Here is a 25,005-nt window from a genome sequence, read left to right on the forward strand (position 1 = left end):
GATAAGAGAGGCAAGCTGTGAGGAGATGAGAATGTAAGGGGAACGGTGGGGGCAGGGGGTGGACCGCAGGATGAGAACCATCAGCTGTGAGAGGGCCAGAAAGGTCCTTACAAACACACTGTATTGTGAACGTCTATTAGTGAATGACTCTCACACGAAACTATTGTGGCCGCTTAAATTACCCCTTCGTATAACATCTAAGAACGAACGATTTTTTCTATTGTTTCCACTTTAGTGAGTTGCATATCCTGCCGCGGCCTCGCAATCCTACTGTAATTTGTGTAATAGATAGATTATTGAGATATACCATGCTTGCAACAATAGCGCTGATAAACGACAAAATAATTCCCAGGCAATCCTTGAACACAGGGACTGGCAAAAACATTGGAGGGTCAGTATCGACGGAACACCCCTTTCGTTTCCCTAACAAGGTCACAATAGGGAAAGAGGCAAGGCCTTCTCAGCATTGTGTTTCTTGTGGGACATTGCAACCCTAATATGTACACACAGGATGTGCACAAGTGACAGAGAGGTAGAGAACGCAGCGGAGAGAGCAGGTCAGGTGATTGAGAATGGAGTCAGGAGCATCTATATCTAAAAGCATGGCTCTACAAACACAAGAACAATACAACCGGGGGTGGGTTATCAAATACATTACATCCTGAACGTGTTTTTATAAGATAGACCTTATAGCTGCTGATGAAATGACTAGAAGCCTTCAGGGAGATTCCCATTAGTGGCAGGTGTGCTTTTGACATGGACTGGAAAATGCAACAGTACAATGCAGTCTCTGTACAAGCAACTCAGTAATATGAATACAGATCTGTGTTTTATAACCATGTACTCTGCAGCAAACAATTTAGTGTTTAAAAGACGTCTAATAGTCATCCAAACACAACCCAGATGTCTGGCTAAAGCAAAGCAAAATTTGGGCTGTCAGTGAAAATTTAATAGACGTCTAACCGTAGCTCAAAAACACCTCGTAATTACTGTTGACTTTGCTTACATAATGGAATATCATACATATCGCAAGATATTTTGGCAAAAACGACAGGTAACCAAATTCAGGTTACGTTTTGGCCACAAAAGCTGTTGCCGCTGAGACCGTTTATATCGGGACTATAGTTAGGTTGAAATAATGGCTATTGCTTGCTGGGCATAGCCCAGTCTAGCATTGGTACAACAACTGGTTTCTGGTTTGGGTATATAAAGCTTGCCTGATAGGTATCACCATTAATATGGTTAAAGAGCACCTATTACGTTGCTAAAAACAACGTTATTTTGAATATTTTGAGTACCGATTCCGATTTTTTTTTTAAGCTGATAGGCAAGCTCTTTGATGACTGTAACTGTTAAAAAACATTTCTAGATAAAGTAATACCATAGATGTTGCCTTTGTTATATTACTTGCAGTAATTACGTATATTATTGTGTTAATAGAGAATCAAATAAATAAGCACAACAAATATTTATTCTACAAAGAGATATTTAATATCTCTTTAAAAAGGTTTATGTCTTTAAAGTAATGAAAATTAAAACTCTTCTCAGTCTTTACTGTTTAAATTAAATATACACACATTTGTATGAAGTATAACAGTGCCTTAGTCCAGAGCAGAGAGTGATTTTATTGAGAGATGAATTGGGTTACTGCAGCTTTAAGACATGAGTTCGCGGACAAGAGAGATTTGAGGAAAAATAAAATTTAAACGGTCAAAACTAAAACGCATGCAAATAATAAACTTTTGGCAGGAGGATACAATTGTCCATGATAGATATGTGATGTATAAGCTGTTTGATGGGAATGTGAAGACGCTGTTGACCGGAGCGCGTCCTCATAGAAAATACACATATCTCTGTAAAGGCAAAGAGAGCAATGGGTTATAAAAATGCTCGCACTACGTAAAAAAATGTATTTGAATTGCAGCCGCATTCAGGATCCCCATGATGACAAAAGTAAACAGAAAGATCGGTTCACGAGATCGGCAAATTTAGCGAGCACCAATCGAGTCATTTAATGCCATTATCGGCCGATACCAATCGGCGACCGATCGATCGGAGCATCCCTAGTGTTTATAGTTAAAAAAAAACATTATTTTCCACATACCGTACATTATTGTTGCTTCTCTATGCACTGCCTTCTTAAAACACGTTGATTTTGTACAAAGCTGTACAAAAAAAGAAATTTAAGTTGGAAATGATTGCGTCAACGTTTACTTTGGGATTTGTACCTTTGCATATCATTAACATGTACTAACACACTCTTACACATCAAAGCAAATGTAAAATCGTGAATTGCATAATAGGTGCTATTTTAAGTCACAAACATTACTGTTAAAGGAAACAGTGGAAACACAAAATTGGAAAACAGATTGTGTGGTATATTATGTAGGGATGCTCCGATCGATCGGCCGCAGATTTGTATTGGCCGATAATGGCATTAATTGACTTGATCGGTACTCGCTTAATTTGCCGATCTCATGAACCGATCTTTCTGTTTACTTTTGACATCATAGGGGTTCTGACTTCGGCTGCAGTTAGAGAGCTTTTTAAGCAGTGCAGGCATTTTTATAACCCGTTGCTCATGTGTGACGTACAGATTTGGATTTCTCTCTTTGCCTTTACAGAGATATGTGTATTTTCTAGGGATGCGCCAATCAATGCCAATCTCCACTAATAATACGTGGCCGATCACTGTTCTGAATCGGGCAGCCGATCTTATTCACAGCTATTTCATGTACTACGACTTTTGATCAGTAAGTCCTTATTGATCTAAAATCGCTGTTAGTTTGAGTCGTTTATAACATGCATTTGAAAAAGCAACACTCGTCAAACATAATCATTACACATATTCTTTATTATCATGAAAACACCTGAAAAGGTTTGAAGAACAGCAATATAAATATATCCTTAAGACATTTCCTGGAGCTGCATGTCATCATAGCTGCGTGTGTATTGTTCTTCGTCTACAGCGCATTTTGAGTTTCTGCACGAGAGCGCCCCCTGGCTTTTGGATGTAGCGGCATTTCGCCATAATTCATTGAGAAGCATAGCAAGCATTATTGGCCAATCGATCGCATCCCTAGTATTTTCTATGAGGACGCGCTCTGGTCTTAACAGCGAGGCGCATCTTCACATCCACATCAAACAGCGTATACAACACATATATCTATCACGGACATTTGCATCATCTTGCCGAAATGTATTATTTGCATGCGTTTTAAAGTTTTGACAGTTTTAACTTCCATTTTCCTCACCGCTGCTCTTGTCTGCGCACACCCAACGCGCGCACACAAAGCAGCCGGTCATCAGTGCACGTGTACAGAGCGATAACTCTAAAGTCTTAAAGCTACAGTAACTTAATTCATCTTTCAATAAAATCACTGTTGTACTTATGCGTGTATATTTAATTCATACAGTAAATACTGTGAAGTGTTTAATTTTCATTACTTTAACAGGCATAAGCCTTTTTAAAGGCATATTAAATTTCTCCTTGCAGAAGAAATATTTGTTGTGATTCTCCATTAAAGCCGCTCTATGCATTTACAGCGTTTTTGTCAAACAGCGACCCCTAGAGTCGCTGGAAAATACTTGCAACTGTCGTAATTTCCCACTCTAGTACCCCGAAGATAATGACCAGGTAATGTTTCACCATTTCATATAAATATTAGGCTACTGCATAGTCTACTAAACTACAGATGATGGTAATAGGATAATAAGAAGTTTATTCCAAGTGTAGAGTGCATATAATAATAAAGTACCACGTTTGCTAGCTTATAACGTTTTAACATGATTGCAGCTAAATCACAAGTAAACATTACAAAATGCCGTGACAAAGTTAATTGTGTACGTTGCATTATTTCATAACGTTGTTCGTTATAATGTCACTATACATGATTATTGCTATTTATCATAATAGTTTGCAAATTGTGCATGTTTACACTATTTACAACCTCTAGGCGTATTTATGTCCTGATAATTATGTGAGATATTGACAACTGTTGTCATGATAATCGCATGACATACTACAAGCAAGCGCAACAACATACAACATAGACGGCAAACAAGTTTACAAATGAGAGATTTACTTAATAGTCCATCAACAAGATCGCCAGATCAGCATCCCATCCAGTGCTGTCTTTTAGCTCACGCCAACGAGTAAAAGCCTGACCGAGTGGGACTCTTGTCCGGTTCCTAACGCGGTCAGATTCTCTTTTCCTTTTCCTACTCTCTTCCAAACTCGCTTTCTTAACTTTTAAATCGTGTAGCCTCACGTCTCAAATTCACGCATGCAGTTGTTGTTATATGCTTGATCGACTTCATGCAGCGCTGCAAGATCCGACAGCCGGATGACGTCAAAGTGCCGTCTCGGATCATTCTCGCGGTACTTTGACGTCATCCGGCGGTCGGTTCTTGCAGCGCCACACGAAGTCGAACAAGCCTAACGTGTGTGACGTCGTTGCCATAAAGCAAGTCGTGATTCTCGCGAGATTTGTCAGGGGCGGTTCTCTCAAGATTGCATTGGTGGTTTGGCTAGCGGCGTCCTCCCCGAGCTTCAACAGGAGGATGATTCGCCCTACTAAGACTTTGTTTACCACTGAAATAAGCTGTTATATTAAGGTAAAATAACTGCATAGTGTGTCTTTAAAACAATAATATACCTAATTACTGCAAGTAATACAACATCTGTGGTATTACTTTATCTAGAAAAAATGTTAACAGTTACAGTCATCAAAGAGCACGCAAATCAGCTTGAAAAATCGGTATCGGCATTAGTATCGGCAGATCACGAAGACAACAAATCTTTAATCGGTATCGGCTGCAAAAATCGTGATCGGAGCATCCCTAATATGATGTTACATCCAAAATAATTTTTCTTTCCATAAAAATGATAACTGTAAAAAATGCTAACAAAATTTCTGGTAAATGTGATAGTTTCTCTGCAGCATCAAAATTGTTTCCACGCTCCACCTACTTTTTACTGTAAGTACTTCTGGTAGTGAATCACTGAACTAGTTGATAATGTTGGTAACAGTATAATCTAGGCATGTATGAATAGAGCAGCGTGTGTGACTCAAACAGCGTACACAAGAAATACTGTGGGTATATTGAGCTCACCCCTCTCTCACCCTACACCTGAGCCCCCCCTCCATTTCCTCTAATCCTCTAATATTTCCTTCCCCCACCACTATGCATCATATGCATGAATCATATTAACCCTGAATGTACAAAAACTTGTATCTAAAAACTGTACAATACATAAAACAGTTTCATATGACTCATTCAAAGGGCCTTTTTTAACTACATGAAGTCATCATCAGCTTTTGTGTTTGGTCCGAACTGGGATGTTCAGGAAAAACGTGATCTTTCCTGTTCCTATAATCTCATCACACCTAGATGACTGCAACACACACACAGTGTTGCAATAGCTCAACTGGTAGAGGACTGCATCAGCAGCACCAAGGTTGTGGGTTTAATTCCCATGCACAGAAAACACATTAATACTAATAAAAATGCATACCTTGAGGGTCACTTTGTATAAAGTGCCTGCCAAATGCATAAAAGTTAATGTTACTTAACTGGTTTGTAGAACAATGTTCAATAATCATTTCTATTCAATCAATTAGTCAATAAAACAGCTTTTACTACATAGTCCCATAGGACAAAATAAAAAGCCCAGGGCTTGATCGTATTAGCTTACAGAGCACCACTACAATTGAATTATGGTATTTTGATGTTATCACATTTTCAAGTGATTAGTTTACTGATAACATGCACAAACGTATAGTTCAATCCAAATACAGAACATATGTGAGGAATTAAGTAGATGATCCTGAGTAACATAAGCATGACAGCATGCTTGCAAAAAATCTTTTTCAACTAGATTGAAATACTGATGGATAAGAGGACAGATAAGGAAAGTATTTTTGATTCGTTTTTAAAGGCAAGAAAACATCTGTTGTACTGATTTAATGTAATCCTTAAAAATTGTGAATTTATGTACCGGTTAATGTGCCATATTACAAAAGGTTAAAATCTGCCACCCCTCCTCCTACTGCTGGTTGTTTGTACCTCTTTATGAAATGCATCTCACATAAATATTTACATTCTAAACATTAATCAATATGCCCCTATCTTTGGATGTGCTTTCAGACACACAGCTGACTAATGTGAAGATTGGTTATCTTTTCAGACAAAGAACCGTGTCTGGAAATGAAACATTTTTATCAATCTGACAACGTAAAGACCGTATCTCTGAGCTCTCAAAGATAATCGTGGAGTCTGCCGTCAGGAACAGATGCAACAGATTTATAGGCGGTGATGGTTTATCTGCTTATATTACATGTTAACCTCTTTTAAGATGTTTGGAATTGCTTGAGAAAATATGGATTGCATACTTGGCACATTAAGAGTCCGCATAATCACAAAAAGCTTCTGTAAGATTAATGATAACTTACGGTGAGAAAAAATGCAAATCCACCTCGCTTTATATGTTCCTTGATTTTCTTTCAGAGTTTTCCAATTGCGGTTTGGCTGAATAACTTTCTCTGCTGTTTTCCAGCTGAACTTAGGCCAGCCTGTTTGCTGGAAAACCGCATCTTTGGAAAGGTTGCTGTTTCTCTGTAAACACAGAGGTTTGGGTTGCGGCTTGGACTGTTGGTGAAGCAGCCTCACTTTGTTTTTATATCAACAACAAGCTTTAGGTGCTGACTCTGTCTCTAAACAACCGAAGGCTGGTACACACTGCTCTGTAATGAAGATCTTACTCATATGTCTCACCTTTATTTGTAACTGTTAGTGTAACTCAATGACCCTAAACTGCAACAACGCCGACCTTGGAGAATGATTACTGAGAGCCATGGCGCCCCGAAATGAACAAATTCTTTGAAGTGTAAAGTTTTGAGGTCTCCAGTTGGTTCCATGACAAACAAATTTGTCTTGGCTGACATTCTGTTGAAATATTTCAGAAGCAGGAAATGATTCCTGAAAGACTTTAACCACTTTAGTCTCACTTCTAACTCATGGCAATACAACCATGTCAACTTGATTTAAGAAAACGCTATGGTACAAATGTGTTACGTTACTCTACTGTTTGATACTTGCCATTTGTAAAATGAAGCATAAAATTTAAAAATCCACTTAGCAATAACAAGTGGATTGTGTAATGGAAAGCATCAACCATTCTTGCGCCTAAAACGCTATCCATGTAGGTCACTTTTTAAATTAAAAAATGTAATTTCACAACGAAGCATGCATGTATGTGCTATGCCTCAGGCTATATGCCACTTTGAACTCAACTCACTTCTTGGTCTGTTAGGTTACCTGTCATTTAGAAAAGCAAATTACGCTGCTCAAATTGCAAGAACAGTCATACTCGGTAACCTTGAATTGTGAGCTCCGCCTCAGGGCAGATGATGGCAGGTTCCTTATCCAGATACGTATCCACAAGTTTGACACTACCCTAAGGTTAAAGAGTCATTTTCCTTGTTAAAACCAAGAAATGGTGGGCCTATAGGTGAAAAGTTTTTTTTTTAAATGCATCAGGAAATATCACTGTTAGTAAAATATGGTCTGTACTGATATGGACAGTTGGAAAAAAATATTCTGTGTGCTAACCAACCCTGCTCCGTCACATTTTGCATATTTTATTGAAATTATAGTCATTATAATTGAATCACATGCATGTTTTATTTTGATTACTTTAGTGTATGCATAATGTATTTGTATTGCTTTTGTAGTCCTTGTACTTTTGATTAACTATATTTTTATAGTCAAAAGTGTTTCTACAAAAAATGTAAATGTTAATTTTTTTAGGTGAATGAACATAATTTACGAGGTTTATGATGTTCTAATGTTACATATAATATGATAAAAAAAATATTAAAATATTTTCAAAACTGTTCAAATATACAAATTATATATTAAATAAATAACATTATAATTATATAAAATATACAATTTTTGTTGCACATTGGCAACAAATATGTTTGCTTTATTTTATTATTTTCTGTTTAGTTTTTTAAAGTAAATAGATTGAAGGAGGGCTCACATTTCTGATATAGCGATTGTCAAAGTTTGACCAACCCAAAAGAACCTACATAAACTTTGAAAATTTTTGTCAGTTAGCCTATTTCAGTTATTTATAGTCCATGACAGCCAAAACAGTTCAGTACTATCCAACAATAATGGCCAACAGGAAACATGCATCATCCAAGTTTATTTGAAGATCCCCTACCTAGGGCAGATGTGAAGTTTAAAGAGCCCCTATTTTCCTTTTTATGATTTTACATTTCTTTTGGAGTGTAAGCGTGTGTTAACAATATGCGTAGTTACAAATTTTCTCCAACTGAAATCTCTTTTCTTGGATTACAATGAACGCAAGGATTGTAGGCAATAGTTTACTTCCGCAGCAAGTTGACGTGGGTTCAATGCACATTAGTAAATTCCGCCCGCTTCTGACTCACAACCTGTAAGTATGTTTTCATATGTGTGATTCATGCAGTCGAAATGAGTCAAAATGTGCACAGTCTAATTTTAGGTTACATGCAAAAGAAAGTAAAGATGTTAATTTTGGTCGAAATTGTCAATGCTCTAAATCAGTGGTTCTCAGAGGCCTCGTACACACAGCAAACTTTCGGGAATCACAACCGCATTTAAATGCGGGAGTGAATTCCCTAAATGTTTGTTATATGTCTGTACGGAACAAGACTCAATCCCAAAAATGTGATGATTGACACAGAGATAACCATAGCAACGTTCTGCCGTCTCGCGCGCTTATCACTCACAGCTTTGACCAAAATAATTTAACAGCGTTATGTTTTGCAATAAACCTCCGTCTTGGCATTGTGTATTGTACGCGTTTGTGAGGCTGCTCCACAGCGCCGTCTTGCATTGTTGCCAGATCCTCGTGTTTTTTGTACTCGCATACCAGTTTGACACTTAGCTCATGAAGCGATCAAGTTTTTGGTGTTATTAAAGTGTGAAGATTTCGGTCCCAATATTTTGATCTTTGAGGTAAAGCATTTGAAATGATTTCAGTTTATTATTGGACTTTTTTGTTCACTGTCATTTTCGTGCGAGATCTGCCAACAGTCAGTAAACACTCGTGCCTCTGTCATTTTCTGCACCATGAATACAGAAGACTTTTTCCCCTTCTAGGCATTTATTTTTTTCAAAAGAGAGACCTGTCATGTCCATGATGCATGTTTAAACACTTTATTAACTACTAGTTGTTTACTTCGTTATGTACACACTATGCAGAGTTTCTGTAAATGCGGATGTCACTACCTGCATTTTGAGGGAGTAAATTCGGTAGTAGAATGCGGTTGTCAGTCCCGTAAATTACTGAACTGTGTGTACAGTACAGAACAGGATTAAGCATTAAAAGGTGAACTGACAACCGTATTAATATGCAGTGTGTACGGGATCAAAGTGGCATCCAGGGACCCATGGTGGTCTGCGAATCCATAGCCAGGGTGTCCACGAAATAACTTGCTATGAATTAATGCATAAACCATGCATTACATCAAATATACAAAATAAGGATCTTTTAGCAAAATAATAGGGGCTCTTTAACCCATCAGATTGACCTGGGGTCTTTTAAATCTCCAGAGCTGAGTGGTGTTTCTGATGCTCTCCATAGAACTACAAATAATCTTGACTTGTATTCATTTGTATTAAGTTGCAAATAAGTAGCATTCCTGAGCGTAGTATGTGATCCCACCCAGTTCTCACCTAGTTTATGCTATGATGAAATCAATGATTTATATTAGCTGTCCGCATTAGATATCTAAAAACATAGATTTTATTCGCAAAAAAAATGTATCTTTCTGCATTCTGCTTTAAAGAATTAGTAAATTTCTATGGATGTAAACTTTGAATACATTGTAAGTCTCTCTGACAAAAGCTTAACTAGAATCTCAACTTCTTCTCATCATCCAATGATGTGCCTTACAAATAATTTCCTTACTTTAAAGACACAGACGTGCAAAGCTAATTATCTGTGTCTGGCAGTGATGTAACAAACCATTAACAGTGGTAAATCTGTTTCATCTCAGGGTCACAACCACTAATGCTTTTTGTGCGGCTTACTGGTGTTACTAGTGTTTTCCAGTCTGCATCTTTGAGACCCTGGTGTGTTATAGCGCCCCATTAGAAATGAAACTTGTATTGCTTAAAAGTGCAGTGTGTAACTTCTGCACCGCTAGAGGAAACAAACAGAATTGCAAAAACAATGGCAGACAGTCACCCTCCCAATCCCCCCTGCAATAAAGAAAACGAATGCAAAACAACACAATAATTTCAGCATCACAAACTCTGATTGGAGTTCAAATCCATCTGCTTGTGTTTTGCTAAGCTGTCTTTACAGCTCTCACTTTATACACACTAACCATCAGCAGCTGTTTCTGAGAAAGCAGCACTCGTAGAACCAACAGCACTCTCCCCTCGTTTCTTTAATGGCCGTATCCCCCACACGCTCCCTCGGCATAAAATATCTGAGTATTTCTCTGCCATAGACACACGTGCACATGTGAGCACACACATACACACATATGCTTCCTAGCAATCAGAGGTTGAGGATAGGAAGAAGGCAGAGGAAGCGTCCGTGCATTCACAGTCTGGGAACGAGGCGAGAAGGAAAAAAGCGGAACCTGGAATTTGCAGAGGAAAAAACAACAGCCTTCCAAAAATACCCCTGACCCATCCCAAAGCAGATAAACAGAAATATTATTCCTTTGTTGCTCCGGTCATCATCGTTTTCTTCTACCCCTTCCTTGTTGGCCAGGAAGCTCAATGGCAACTGCTCATTAGGAGCCTCATTAACCCGCAGTGTAATGGCGGTCACAGCCTGCAACATCACAACAGCTTGAGGACAAACACGACTTCTTTTTAATACCATGAGGATGCATTCATGGCCTTTCATTGCAAACATAAACTCACGCTAGTATTTACATGATGGCTTAATGTGTAGCACTACAGGCCGCTATTGATTCTCATTAACAAATGCACCTGCCTAAAATGATTAAACTCATACACACTTTGCAAATGAAACGCATCGCCCTTTGGGATTTGGTGAATTCCTTGCTTGATATTATTGGTAAAGTCATAAGGTAGGAGGTATACTGTCTCCAGCAAAGTTGCATCAGCTGTTTAGGCAGACCATGTCGGATGAAACACACACTTTACCTAACACTTTACAACCGTGACAGGCAGTGACAGAACCCTTGCTTTGAGTAATTTTGTGTCAGCACTTTGAGGTCACTTCCTTTGACCCCAGCTTCCTAAGTGATTCAATTTTCTCTTCAATAGTCTGGATCTTAGTGATCTTTGAGGGACATCATCGTATGAATGGATCTATAATTGTGATCAATCTTCTCTGGGTTAAAATCTGATTTATATGTAAAATGTTAACATATTTTACATATAAATGAGTCATAAAGCTACCTTGAAAATATTTTTTGTAATATCAGGTTATGATAGTATCTGTTTGCTGGACTGCATCACCCCTATCAACTGTAAATGTCAAACCAAAAGTACTCTGAATAGATCACTTCTCAGAAAACTAGTACTTGGTTTTTACATCTTCTAGGTCACATCAAAGTAGTTCTGCAGTAAGTATGAATGTGCTAGTGGATGAATCCATTAGTGTAAAAACAGAAGATTGGTGTGCCCATTAAGAAAGTCTTTGAATAACAGATGACCCCATGACCCCAAGCATTACAGATGTGAACCCTGGTGGTTAATTTGGTGAGTGACTAACAAGATCTCTGGAGAGAACCCTTGGGGGGACTTTGAAAGCATCTTATAGTTACTGTCTTCAGGAAAACATCCACCACCAGGTCCATCTTTTCATTAGGTATGACCTAGAGTTATGTCCATGAGACAGTGTGGAGGAAACTGCTTTCAGATGTTTCTCTTCACTTAAGGTGGGCTCCCTTATGGAATTTACTTAAAGCTCGCCTACAAGTGGAAAATTTGTAATCATTTACTCATCATCAACATCCAAACCTGTATGGCATTTTTCTGTGAAACACAAATGTCCAAAGGGCTGAGCTTTAGTCACCATTCACATTAATCTTTAATTATACAATGAGGCATAGTAAACCAGCCATTCTCCTCAACATCTCACAATCATCAGAAAAAAATCATAAAGGTTTTTAGAAAAAACTATTTGATGACAGAATTGTCATTTTGGGTGATCCCTTCAGCTTAAACTTGTTCTTTTACCCTTTTCCCACACCTTAGTTAACTTCAAATTCAAGGACCTTTCAAGGACTTTCCACGTCCAATACCCTCAAATTCAAGGACTAAATGTGGGGATGCATTTCAAGTGAGAGCAAGGTTACATCGTGTTACCTTTTAAGATATATTGTTACAGTTCCCTTTCGAGGGAACTCGCACTGCGTCACTGCGATCACACGTTGGGGACGCCTCCAGGGGTAAGTGCGTCTGAATGTGTATATCAAATTCAACTAATGCTTAACAACAAAGACAGGGTGACGCGAGAGTCAGGAAGTATATCGCCATCTGAAATATTGCCAAAGACGGCGTTACAGGGATGCAGGAAGTATAGCAAGGGACACAGCATCTGTTCCCTTCTCATGGAATAACAGTTACATACATAACCGAGGCATTTTCATTTGTCAAACACACCTATCAAAAAAGCATTTTTGTATGAATCAACATTCGCATACAGAAGATATAAGCATTTAAAGCGAACAGTTTAGCGCACGTGCTTAAAAAGTCTAGAATTTTTATGATATTATCCTACACTACACAGGGAATAATATGGATTTTTTTCCAGAAAACTTCTTGCATAAAATAGATTCAAGCACTTTCAATGACCTCTATCTATGTATGTATATTTTCAGAAACTTCCAAGGGCCTTGAATTTTTTCCTCCAGATTCACAAACTTTCAAGGACCTGCACCTTCGTCAAGAATGAGATAATAGTCCCTTTCACACATAAAATATTTACTGGTAAATTACTGGTAAATTGCAGTTAACAGTGAACAGAACCTTTTCGGTAAATCATTGTTGCCAATTTACCAGTAACAGAGGAGGTAAGATTACCAGTAATTTACTGGTAAGCGCTATGTGTGAACAGAGAATGAGAATTACCGGCATTTAGAATGGACGATGTCAGAACGCGCTGACAGCTTCGGGCCAATGATAATGTTTTAATACAGATGACGCATTTACGCACTGTTAACGTACGTTTCCACGCGCATGTCGAGCACACATGAAATTAACATCCACATCACCTCACATCAAATATTTTTTTTAAACGGCTTACTCATCTATTTGCTCAATTTCCTGTGAAGCCAATGTGTAAACATTGCTGCTGTTTAAGACGCAGGTTGCGACTCTTTCCCAGTTCCGTTCTGTTTAAAGCACCTAAAGCAATGTTGTTTGGTCATGAGCAACTGCGCGACTGTCAACGTTTGCAACGGAAGTGAAAACAACAAAATACGGACCGTGGATACAGTATGAAGTCATACCCCGCCATTGTTTACAAATACAATACTGAACGCCGAGCAGCAGTTTAGAGGTGACTTCTGCTTCCTCACCAAGTTTACTGGTATTTTGCTATTGATTTTTTATGATATCTTACTGATAAAAAGACGGAATGTCACTGCGTGCGTAAACGGCATTTCTCTATTTACTGGAAAGTTATTTTGGTAAATTCATGGTAATTTACTGTGTGAAACGGGCTATTGATTAACCGAATGTGCACCTATTATATGTTTATCAAATACCTTTGCTTCAAATCTGCTTAATCCCGGCCTCAGGCCATTCAGAAATACCACACTCTAAAAACAAATGGTGCTAAATAGCACTAAAAGTGGTTCACTGGCTTAAAATCATAGGGGAATCATTTTAAGTGCCATATAGCACCTATGTAGTACCTGTGTGGCACCTGTTCCCTATAATTACGAGCTTTTAGTGCTATTCAGCACCAATTTGAGTACAGTTTGTTGACAGAATCCGTTAAACTCCACAATGATTTCTCTATGGGCACGGAATTAGAGTTAGATGAATGCAGGGTTCCCACACCTTAGTTAACTTCAAATTCAAGGGTTCTTTCAGGGACTTTCCAGGTGCAATACCCTCAAATTCAAGGACTAAATGTGGGGACACATTTCAAGTGAGAGCAAGGTTACATCATGTTACCTTTTAAGATATATTGTTACAGTTCCCTTTCGAGGGAACTCATGCTGCATCACTGCGGTAACACTTTGGGGACACCTCAAGGGGTAAGTGCGTCTGAATGTGTATATCAAATTCAACCAATGGTGAGGCTTAACAACAAAGACAGGGTGATGCGGGAGCCAGGAAGTATATCGCTATCTAAAATATTGCCAAAGACGGAGTTACAGGGACGCAGAAAGTATAGCAAGGGAGACTCAGCGCCTCATTCCCTTCTGAGGGAATAACATTTACATACGTATCCCGAGATGTTTTCATGTGTCAAACACAACTATGCAAAAAAGCATTTTGGTATGAATCAACATTCGCATACAGAAGATATAAGCATTTAAAGTGAACAGTTTAGCACGTGTCTACAATTTTTCCCCAGATTCACAAACTTTCAAGGATTTCAAGGACCCGTGGGAACCCTGTGAATGACGTCGCAAGTATGTCAAGGTGCAAGACTGTTTTCCCCATTTAAAGGAGGTTTACCGAATATATTGGCTGAATTTTTTAAACCTTATACCTTTATTCAGAAAAGATGGGGAAGAGTGACTGGAGACTTTTTTAGAAGTAAAATTTTTGCATGCATTTTGAGGGTTTTGCAATGAAAGACAGTCAAATTTGTTAAAGACCAATAACTAATTGGGCTTTTGTGAAAATAAGACATTTTAGTTACTGCCTAATAATCTTTTCATTGCCATTAAAGTGAAATTACTAAACCTGAACATAAGAGCCTAAGAAATGCTCATTTGCAAGTAAAAATATCATACGCACTTAGGGGCATTTTACGTCTAAACACGTGACCACGCCGCGCCTTCTTTCCAGAGCGCTTAGGCAGTTGCGCTCCGGCAGTATCTGCAGTTGCTAAGCAAAATTAAGCAACCCTTTCCATAAATTTAGTAATGTGTCTCTATACATTGTTTCTTCTATTTGTGTCAAAATAATAGCCGCTTGAAGGGTTTTGCATCTGAGCTCTTCACATATTTTTCTGTTTTTTGCTTTGGTTACGCAAGTTGTTACATTTTCTTCTATAGTCGTTAGTCTGCCATGTTCCATCAGCATCAGAGAAAAGTTTCACATAAATTTTAACACAACTTGATTTTTAAACCCAAACTCTGACATCATTAAATAAAAGCTGTAATTACGTTTGTGGGCTGATGTGTTCAAGAAGTATGAATCTTTGAATTTTTTTCAAAGAAACTGCACGCGAAAAATGATTAAGTCGCAGTAACTGCTTCTGTCATGTCCCTGATTGCCTTGTTTCGCATGATCTCCATGACCTCCATTAGCGTTAATGGCTCTCTATTAACTTAAAGTGTCTCATGTTTTCAATCAAAGGCTTTCTTTAAACATTTCTGTGTTTTCCCAAAATCACATTATATTAAGCAGCAATTTTACAAAGCAAAAGTAGGCTCGATACATTAGTGCTTTCTTTTATCAAGTGTCCTAAGGGAGCATTTTGAAACGGGGGAGACCATAGCATACCACATCCTATTTCAAGTGAATGTGGATCATACTAATAAGGAATGGGGGATGTGGAGGTCTACGAGTTCAAGATCAGTGGTGTATTTACTTGTATGAAGCCGAACAGAAGTATAAATCTCACTTGTTGACTGATTATTGACCACGTCACACCCACAGATGGCCCACAGTCCTGCACCCCATGGAACAGATTACCCAAATTGTTTTTCCGACTCTACAGTTCATCTTTGAGACGAAAAGAAAATGTATAAACAACTATAAAGGCATTAATAAGAACAATATTGCTCACTGACACTATCTTATATTTTATCTAATTTTTTATCATTCTCATCTTCTGTTTTTGCAAGGTGGGTCAGCATAGTGCAATGGAGACAACTGGGATTATCTTGGCCTACAGACGATAATCCCATTGTGGCAAAGGCTTTGCAAAAACTGTGCCCCCATGAGTTGCTTTTGGTCATGTTCCCAAGGGCGCCACGCAGCTAACCGCTGGGATTTGTTTCACTTTTGTGCTAGTACTGAAACAGTGAAGAAGAAATGATCATTAACATCCCCAGTTGCACGAGGTATCCCTAGTGATACAATGCACAAAGCACATCACGCAAATGGTTTTCACTTTTGTTTCATAGGCAAAGATGAATGATAGCATGCTGTTGATTAACAAAATGTGTTTTCTGGGAAGATTAAAGCATGCTTCGATTTAGTCTTGCGTCGTTTTCTAAACCCCTTACATGGCTGCAGGTGGTTTCTCTAATCTATTTTCTGTATCTCCACCACATGTCTTTGCTCATAATCGAGTCAGGAACTGGAACTAGTCCCTTTCTGTAATTAGCACCATAGTAATACCATATATCTAAGTGCATTCAAGTTCAGCTGCTGGTGAAGGAATATGAAATTCATTTTAATCTGAATTGGTTATTATGGTTACCCGTGGTTAGTAGCAGCCGGTAACGACTTTTTCAAGAACGCACGATGCGAAGCTCACAACCATAGACTGTAAAAAAAAGATGGGCGTGTGTCTGTGACGTCACCCATAGGAGATCGTTTTTGAAGCCAATAGTAGGCAGTGCCTGCCATCACCATCTTGGCCGCTCGTCACCGCGCATCACTCACGGATATCCGAAAATGGGTAAAGAGACGGGACAGAGTTGGTGAAGCTGAGCTGGTTGGTTGCTGAAACCACACTCGTTTAGCTCGACTAGTGACAGCAGTGGCACTCTAGTGACAACTGTCACTCAAGTGGCCACGCCCTTAATTTTGCAGAACTTTAAAGCTTAATATAAATTAAACGGATGAGTTACAAAAAAAATTCACCCCCCCACAGTTGTCATGAAGGGCAAAATTAGCTATACAGACCAAAAACAATTTTTGTACCAAGCTGTAAACATTTCTCTTTTGGAGCCAGCCTCCTAGTGGCCAGTCAATGAATTGCAGTTTAAATCACTTCCATATTGGCTTCATCAGAGAGATCAGAAGGTTGTCACAACATGTATGTAGCCCATCATGTGTGTGACTCGTCATGTCAAAATGTGTGTTCAGCTCACGTTTGCCAGATATGCGCTTAATCTCATGTGTAATCAGAGTTTAGTGTTAAATTAGTGTCTTGCGAGTATTTTGTGAACGTCTCTTTTATCATAAACATTTTGCCACGTGCAGTAGGCAAGTATTTGACCTGACGCATGATGCACATGACGCAGCGAACACATATTTTGACATGACACTCCGAACAAATATTTTGAATTTGCGCCCCTCAGAAGAGAAGTCACTGGCTGCCGCTACCCATGGTGATTGAAGATATCAGACTATTAGATATTCAGAATAACTAAATAGCTTTAATAGTTGTTATTTAAGTAGCATCTTACTTTGACTATAGCTAAAATGACTGCTAATGTTAGTGCCATCTGTATCGTTTGAACATTGCATTTAATTTAAGTGTTTTTTATTAACTTTTTACAGCTTAACCTGCACTTACAGTAGAGGATTTTTTGGGAAGGTCATGGACTATAGATTGTGACATAATGAAACACAATTATGGATCATGGTTTCAACAGATAAACTGTAAGTTCATGCAACTAGGAGTGATGGAACAATACTGTTGTGTAAACATCATGTGGGAGAGAGTGATAGAAAAGTCCCAAAACAGGTTCAGAGCAATAGACAGCTCCTCTTGGTGGGGTGATGAGAGCATGCTTGATTTTAATGCGAAACTTTAATGATATGCCAGCATCAGGATAGGTGAAGTCTGTCGGATTAGTTATGCTTGATTAAGTTTGTTTATAATAGTAACACAGCTCTTTGTACTCATGTTTATTTCCAACTTTTTTAACAGTGTTTATTTTATTTACATACTACAAAGAAATAATGTATGAAATTGTACGCGAGCTACTGTGCAGACCACGGTACCAAGGTCTTGATCATTTTATTTAATATTTAAACTTTTTATTATTAAAGTTTGTGTTAGGTATAAAACCACATGTGCAGCAATAAATGAGCATGTTATATGCGTCTCACATACACAGTGCAATATTTTGCAATGATTTAACAGCGCTGTCCTAGTTTAGTCTATTTAATTGGTGCTTTGCTAAAACAAATAGAGTCCAGAACTGTAGCACTGAAACAGGTGGCTTATATTGCTGATATAAAGCATCTACCAATGGACTGGATATTGATTGGCCGAGACAGATTGTGGCTCAGAGATCAAATGTAGCATTGCGGAGTGTGAAACCGCCATGTTTTTAATAGGGGTGTAATCCAAGTGGACCAGGGCCATCTGCCTCCACTTCCAATGCTGGCAATAAAAAAGTGTTGATAAGTCACTCCGACTGAGGAATAGGGTTTATTTAATTTCATAAGTTTTGTGTTTGCAGCAGTAATGATTTTCACTTTTATATTTGGCAGTAGGAAGCAGATTTAATACATGAACAAGCAAAACGTATTTTGTTATTATCTAAAATGTTTAGCTGGTATAGGAAATATTTGCTATTTGTCTGATTACTCTAAAAAGACTTTAAAGGGTGTGACCTAAACTAGATACTTTATTAATGTTGAAGGTCTAGAAATGTCCTCAGAAGGAATTATTGTTAAACAAATCCATCATGTTTACATCAAGTATCCTTTTAAACTATTTACACCAACCACACATGCACGTGGGTTGCTGCATAATTCTTTATTCACATTGCAAATTTGTGTATTTGGTTCCAGTCAAGCTGTTTATCCATTTGTTTGGAAAGGATCACCACAACAGTAACAACACATAGATCTCCAGACAGATCTCACTGAATATGAGATCTGTCTATACAGCCAAAACAAGAAGACATATATTGTACATACACCGGACAACTGTGTGGACTGGAGGGAAACGGTGTAGACATTGGAGGAAAAGTGGTCTCTGATCCCCTCTTTAGCTCACCACAGGGGCGATCTGTAAAGACTGTAGAAAGTCCTCTCAGGACATTTTTGTTCATTTAAATGCAAAGTTAAACTTCTGTGGGGGTTTGTAATGAAATGGATTTGGGTTTTATCAAATGGCCAATTAAAGTTATATATGGTGGTCTATGTAACTGAGTAGGTTTTATTATTTTCATCCCCTGGAGAGTCTGCCACCTTTGGCTTAACTTACTTTATACGTTACATTATTACTATGCTTGTTTTTCTCGCTTTCATACATCTATTAATGTAAAGCTGCTTTGAAACAATTAACTATTGTGAAAAGCGCTATATAAATAAAATTGAATTGAATTTACTTGGTATTCTTTAGAATCATTTGCATTTTGAGGCTTTCTGTTTATCTATTTTTCAAACACAAAATCTTTGCATATCTTTATTAGCCTGTTTTGCAACAACCACTAAAATAGCTTATTATTCAAAGCTTGCTTGATGTTTTATCTCTCCTTCACCATGAAAAGGTGCTTTTCCTTATTTAGCCCCATGCAGGATCATCAGCAGCATCAATGGATGAAACACATCTATAAATGCTTTATTGCTGCTTGCACAAAGACATTTATATGTCTCCTTTATTTGAGACATATGGCACCAGCAGAGTTAAGACGGGCAATAGTATCCACTATGGCAGCTATCAAACTAAAAAACAGCTTTCTACACAATCTCCTGGATGCAAACAATAAGATACCATCAGCTATAAACACGATTTAATGATTTGACTAAAACAAGCTGATTTATAACACGCTTCAAGATGCTGATGCTTTTTATCATGCAGCGTTTTGAACAAATGCCATCCACTGAAACTCAGAATAAGCCTAAACAAACAAGTATTTGACATGCTTATTGTGTTATAAACGGTGCTTTAAGTAATTAATTCAGTAAATATACAAAACAAGTATAGATGCAAAAGGTATCTCTCAGCATCCCTCTCTCTTTACACACACAGACAAACCACTTTTTCTTTCAGTTTGTTGTTTAATTTGTTCTAGCCATCATCAGCATGGCAGGTGTGTAAATATCACTCACAAAACCTATTCAATACAATGTATTATCTTCGGAGCGAAGTTGGCAAATAGATAGAGATTTGAAACAGATATTCATGAATCAACAAACACTGTTTTCACCAAAAACAGTCTGTGTCAACCTTCACAAGAATTTTCATTTTAAATGACTTTTTTAGAAAACAAAGAACACTGTCTGAAATTGCTCCATTATTTATGAAAATCAAAAAGTTATTAATTTAACGTTAAATGTCGTTGTTATGATATTATTATACACTGTGCAAGCACGTAAAAGTTAGAAGATCGGTGTGTATAGTGCCTAACAGCTGCCATTCTCAGATATGACGTTATCAATTGGTCTTTTGACCTAAAACAAAAACAGGCTAATATAAGCAGCATTGAGGATATAAGTTACTCTAAACTCACGGTAGGAGGGGGTCATTTCCGCACCCCTTCCTTCTTAACTTAATATGCTTCACATAAATTTACCATAAGAGTTTAGATCAAAGCCTCTTGCACGCGCGTGATAGAAGTTAAGTTATTTCTAAAGAGGAAAATTGAATTATTATTTCGCTTTATTTGTCATAAATAAGTAAATCGTTCGAATTAAACTATACAGGTGATTGTATGACCAGGGATCCAAATAGGAATGTATGTCTTTGCTATCAGAGAAAGCCGTATTGTGAAATGTATTGTTTTATTGACTTGTTGAGCTTAAATACAAACTCTCAAGCTTCCCTTATTCAAAGATATCAATGAAATTCATCTTTCTGTTTGACTTGTATAATTTAAAATATATAGCAATAATTATGACTAATTTTATATTGCGTTAACATTTTGTAATTATGCATGCACAGAATAATGATTTATGAGCTCTAACCTGGCTGTTAGTTTTCAGGCTCTCTTTTCGGTTCAAAACTAAATTTGCCAAGATAGCCAGGGAAACTATAATGCGTTGTGAAAGAGCTCAAATGTCACCTCTAACCACAAAGCAATTAAACCCTCTTTCATGCACTTTCGCCACCTGTGCATGTATCAGGCGTTGCCCTGTTGGCTCGTTCAGGGAACACTGGCTAATAAAACACGCGGGTTGCGGTAATTGTTTACAATTCTACATGATTGTAATGCAATTAATGCGCTGTTGGGATCCGCTGATTCCCTCTCTATTTACACCAGCGATGCCAGCTATATCCAAAATGAACAGGTTCGTGCAGCCGTCAAAGCAACAAGACCAGGGGATAGCACGAGTTCAATCCAGCACCAGATGGTAAATAGAAAATCCTCAAGCGATGACAGTCTAATGGCACAACCAATCAAAAATCAAATTGCCTGTGGACACTGGCAAAATATCGAAACTATATTGTCACTAGAACGAATAATAAAATGTTTTTTTTTTACTTATTCAATTACAATTGCACGTTTTGTTATGAACAGACTATACAATATTGTTAAATCTACAATTTTGTAGTGTTTTATTAAAGAGCACACATGTAAACCACTCGGACCTTTCAATTAAATTTTAAGTAGCCTATCTAATTATTAGGCATGTATAAGCTTAAATAAAACAATTAAAGCTGATTAATTTGTTTAGATTTCTTTCTTTCGAATATTCTTTTTGTTTCATAAAAAAATCGTGTCAAAGTAAAGCATAATTAAATATATATTTAATAAAAATAAACTAAAAGTGATTGTCCCACGTCTTTAACAACATTATATTTTTTGAAGATGAGTTTACTGGCTGTTATCGGTAAAAATGAACCCCTCATTATCATACAGCTGATTTGTTATCTCTTCCCATCGCAGCCAGAGGCCAGTATGAGAAAAACATGAAAGCCCCCCAAAACGGGCTTCTAACGAGGGGCACGCGACTCAACAATAATGGCACGCTGTATTTGGTTGAAAGGACCGAGCGGGCAGCACATGTACCAAATTAAATAAGGAAATATTATCCATTATCATTGGTTACAGCTTATTTATGGCAATTGCAAAATCTGCTTTTGTGATTTCAATAAAAGAAAGAAAGAAAGAAAACATTAAAATGTGAGACGAAAATATATTAAATTATTTACAAATAACACAACAGCGTTTTTAATTAACTATTTAATATTTAAACATTTTATTATACTGCTTTCATGGTACACCTTGAGTCGTTGTAAGGAAGTGCTTTCATGCTTTCCACGTATTAAATACAAAAGAGGCATTAAGGCAGAAGTTTAGGTATAGCCTATAAGCTATATGACCCTAAGCTGACCGTGCACGCTTTCAATGATGTAATATCATTCCCCGCGCAATTGACTGGGTGACAAACGAGATGTAATGGTAATGAGCTATACATTTGTACGACGTTATCTCCAATTAACATATTTTATACTGTATAAAATGCTCAGTATTTGATGGTTGCCTGCTTTAAATAGCCTGCGTCAACAGATGCTGGGCTTGTTGTTAATCAGCCGCGCTCAATTGGTCATCATCACCGTAGCGGTGGGTATTAAATGTGGATATTATTGTTGTCGAGAGAGGGGGCTGAGTATATAAAGTGGGCGGCGTTTCGTGACAGACAGTTTATATAATGAGCAGCGCGCACACAAAGCCCGTATAAATACAGCGGGGCGCAAGAAACAAGTCTTCATTCACGAATTGCAAAAGAGTGCTCAAGGATACCCAACAGCACAATGATGACGCGCAAAGTTTAAAACCAAAACAAGACATTAGCACTGACACTTAAATACACCGATGCGCTCACTGTGGAATACTAAATATGCTGTGTGGATATTTGGAGACGAGAAGGAATAAGACTGGAAGCTGATTTTGCAGTTTAACCTTCACCTTTTGGATAACCTGGAATTTTGACGTGCTCCTGCACATTGAAGTGACGTGCAGCGTGGATATACCTTTTTACTTTTCAGCGTTTGTTTTATTGCATCCTCTTACATTGGATTAGGCTCTTTCGGGGAATATAATTGTGGGTGACGCGGCTGCCCAGGAGAAGCGAAAAGCATGGCAGCTTGGCTTACCTTTCTCATCGCATTTTTCACGACCGTTTTGACGCAGGTAAACTTCCATAGTCGGTCCTGTGGAAAGTCATCAGGTCCCCGTTTTAACTCTAGCAGGCTCACGTCAGGGGCACTTTTATGGGTAAGCCAGTATTTGCAGTGCAATGTTGTAATGCATGTAATTTTTCCCTTTAGATATTTGGATCTGGTGTTTTTGAACTCGACCTTCACGAATTCAAAAATTTCAATGGGTTGCTTGCAAATGGCAACCTGTGCAAGCCTGACTGTAGGACTTTCTTCCGAGTTTGCCTAAAAAACTACCAGATGGTCGTGTCTCCAGGTGAATGTATCTTTGGAAGTGCCAAAACGCCAGTGCTGGGGACAAACTCATTCAGTATAACGGGAGGTGGATCTTTTAGCACACCAATTCGACTGCCGTTCAACTTTGGGTGGCCGGTAAGATAAACTTTTTTTTAGTAATTAGATCTGAAACAAAATGTTGATGGTTTCTATTCATTGCACCATTCGTTTTGCAACAATTTGCAGAGCTATTGTCACTTTGTGTGTGTATACAAACAAATTTGAACTTCACATTGTTAAACTGGTAAACATGGCACAACTATGCAACGCTTTGATCGCTGTTATAACTTAATTTCTGTCTAAAAAGTGCATGATGTCGTTATTTGAATTTATACGCATTAAAATAATGTTGTTTTGCACAGTAGTGATAAAAGATGTCAATCAAATTTTCTTTTCCCCTTTAGGGATCATTTTCATTGATTATTGAGGCATGGTACTCACCTTACGCGGATCCACCTGTAGGTAAGCGGTTTGATTTATCCGCTAGAGGGCGACAAAACGATTGAAAATATACAGAATTTCAATCATCTTTATAGTAGAGCTGTTAAATGTATTTTCTGAATCGTAACAGTTTTTGAATGAAAAACTAGCACAGCTCATCAAAAACTTTCATCTAAAACTTGTACATTTGTTATCCGTTTTCCCACTGCTTCAAACACCTTTGCATTCTCATGCTCGAACACAATTGAACTTCCTTTGGTTTATTTTTGGCGTGGGAAAGCGCAGTATGCTTTGGTGAGAATACACAACGCTTGCCAAAACCATCCGACTGCATTTTCCTGTATTTTACACCTTTGTTTGTCCCTCCCTTTAGAATGGGATAATACCATGGGAATATTTTGCTAAACTCAAAGGAAGAGAACCTTTTAAATTTAAATTTCATTTTAAGTAAAAATTACATATTCACACATTTGACATTTAATAATATAGGAATTATTATGTCTACCTGTTTTGTTCAAACTTTAAGCATTGTTTTATTACTCGGCCTTTTATAATTGCTTAGTCACAATGTTTGCCTTCTCTTTCTTTACAGACACAAACAACTCCGACTTGCAGATAAGCTTTTTTGCCATCCAGAGAAGGTTGGATGTAGGCACTGAATGGTCTCGGGATGTTCAAAGCGGGAAGCAGACAGAGCTAAGGTATTCTTACCGGTTCATCTGCAATGAAAATTACTACGGCGACAGTTGTTCCAAAAAATGCACACCCAGGGACGACCGTTTCGGCCACTACACCTGCAACCCAGACGGGCAGTTATCCTGTCTCCCCGGCTGGAAGGGGGAGTACTGCGAAGAACGTAAGCAATCAGAGAACACCATTCACTGGATTCTAGCTTTAAGGAGTGACGCTTATTTTACATTTATTTCTTCCTCGTCCCTTTAATGAAAAGCGCTTGGAGAAGGTTGGAAATGCGGATCTAGTAACGTTATTAAACAGCAAACTTTCTGTTATGGTTGCCTTGGGTATTTATTTAGTGTCTGTAAAGACCCGTTCACACCAAGAACGATAAAATAAATATTTGTAAAGATCCACAC

At 37.9% G+C, this 25,005-nt stretch overlaps 1 protein-coding gene across 2 annotated transcripts in view; it reads left to right on the forward strand.

Annotated features, from left to right (window-relative positions):
• The window catches only part of dll4 (delta-like 4 (Drosophila)), a 307,909-nt gene that overhangs the window by 276,435 nt on the left and 6,469 nt on the right, over positions 1 to 25,005 (forward strand). The window contains exons 1-4 of one of the 2 annotated variants that reach the window (XM_055185378.2): positions 22,710 to 23,168; positions 23,306 to 23,566; positions 23,875 to 23,932; positions 24,504 to 24,767. In XM_055185378.2, coding sequence (XP_055041353.2) covers positions 23,115 to 23,168; positions 23,306 to 23,566; positions 23,875 to 23,932; positions 24,504 to 24,767 — 637 coding nt within the window. In that variant the 5' untranslated portion in view covers positions 22,710 to 23,114. Of the gene's footprint in view, positions 1 to 22,709; positions 23,169 to 23,305; positions 23,567 to 23,874; positions 23,933 to 24,503; positions 24,768 to 25,005 lie in introns of those variants that run through there. The other variant, XM_055185380.2, reaches the window with a different exon arrangement.

This window comes from Misgurnus anguillicaudatus, chromosome 18 (genome assembly GCF_027580225.2).
Source record: "Misgurnus anguillicaudatus chromosome 18, ASM2758022v2, whole genome shotgun sequence".
Taxonomy (NCBI): Eukaryota; Metazoa; Chordata; class Actinopteri; order Cypriniformes; family Cobitidae; genus Misgurnus; species Misgurnus anguillicaudatus.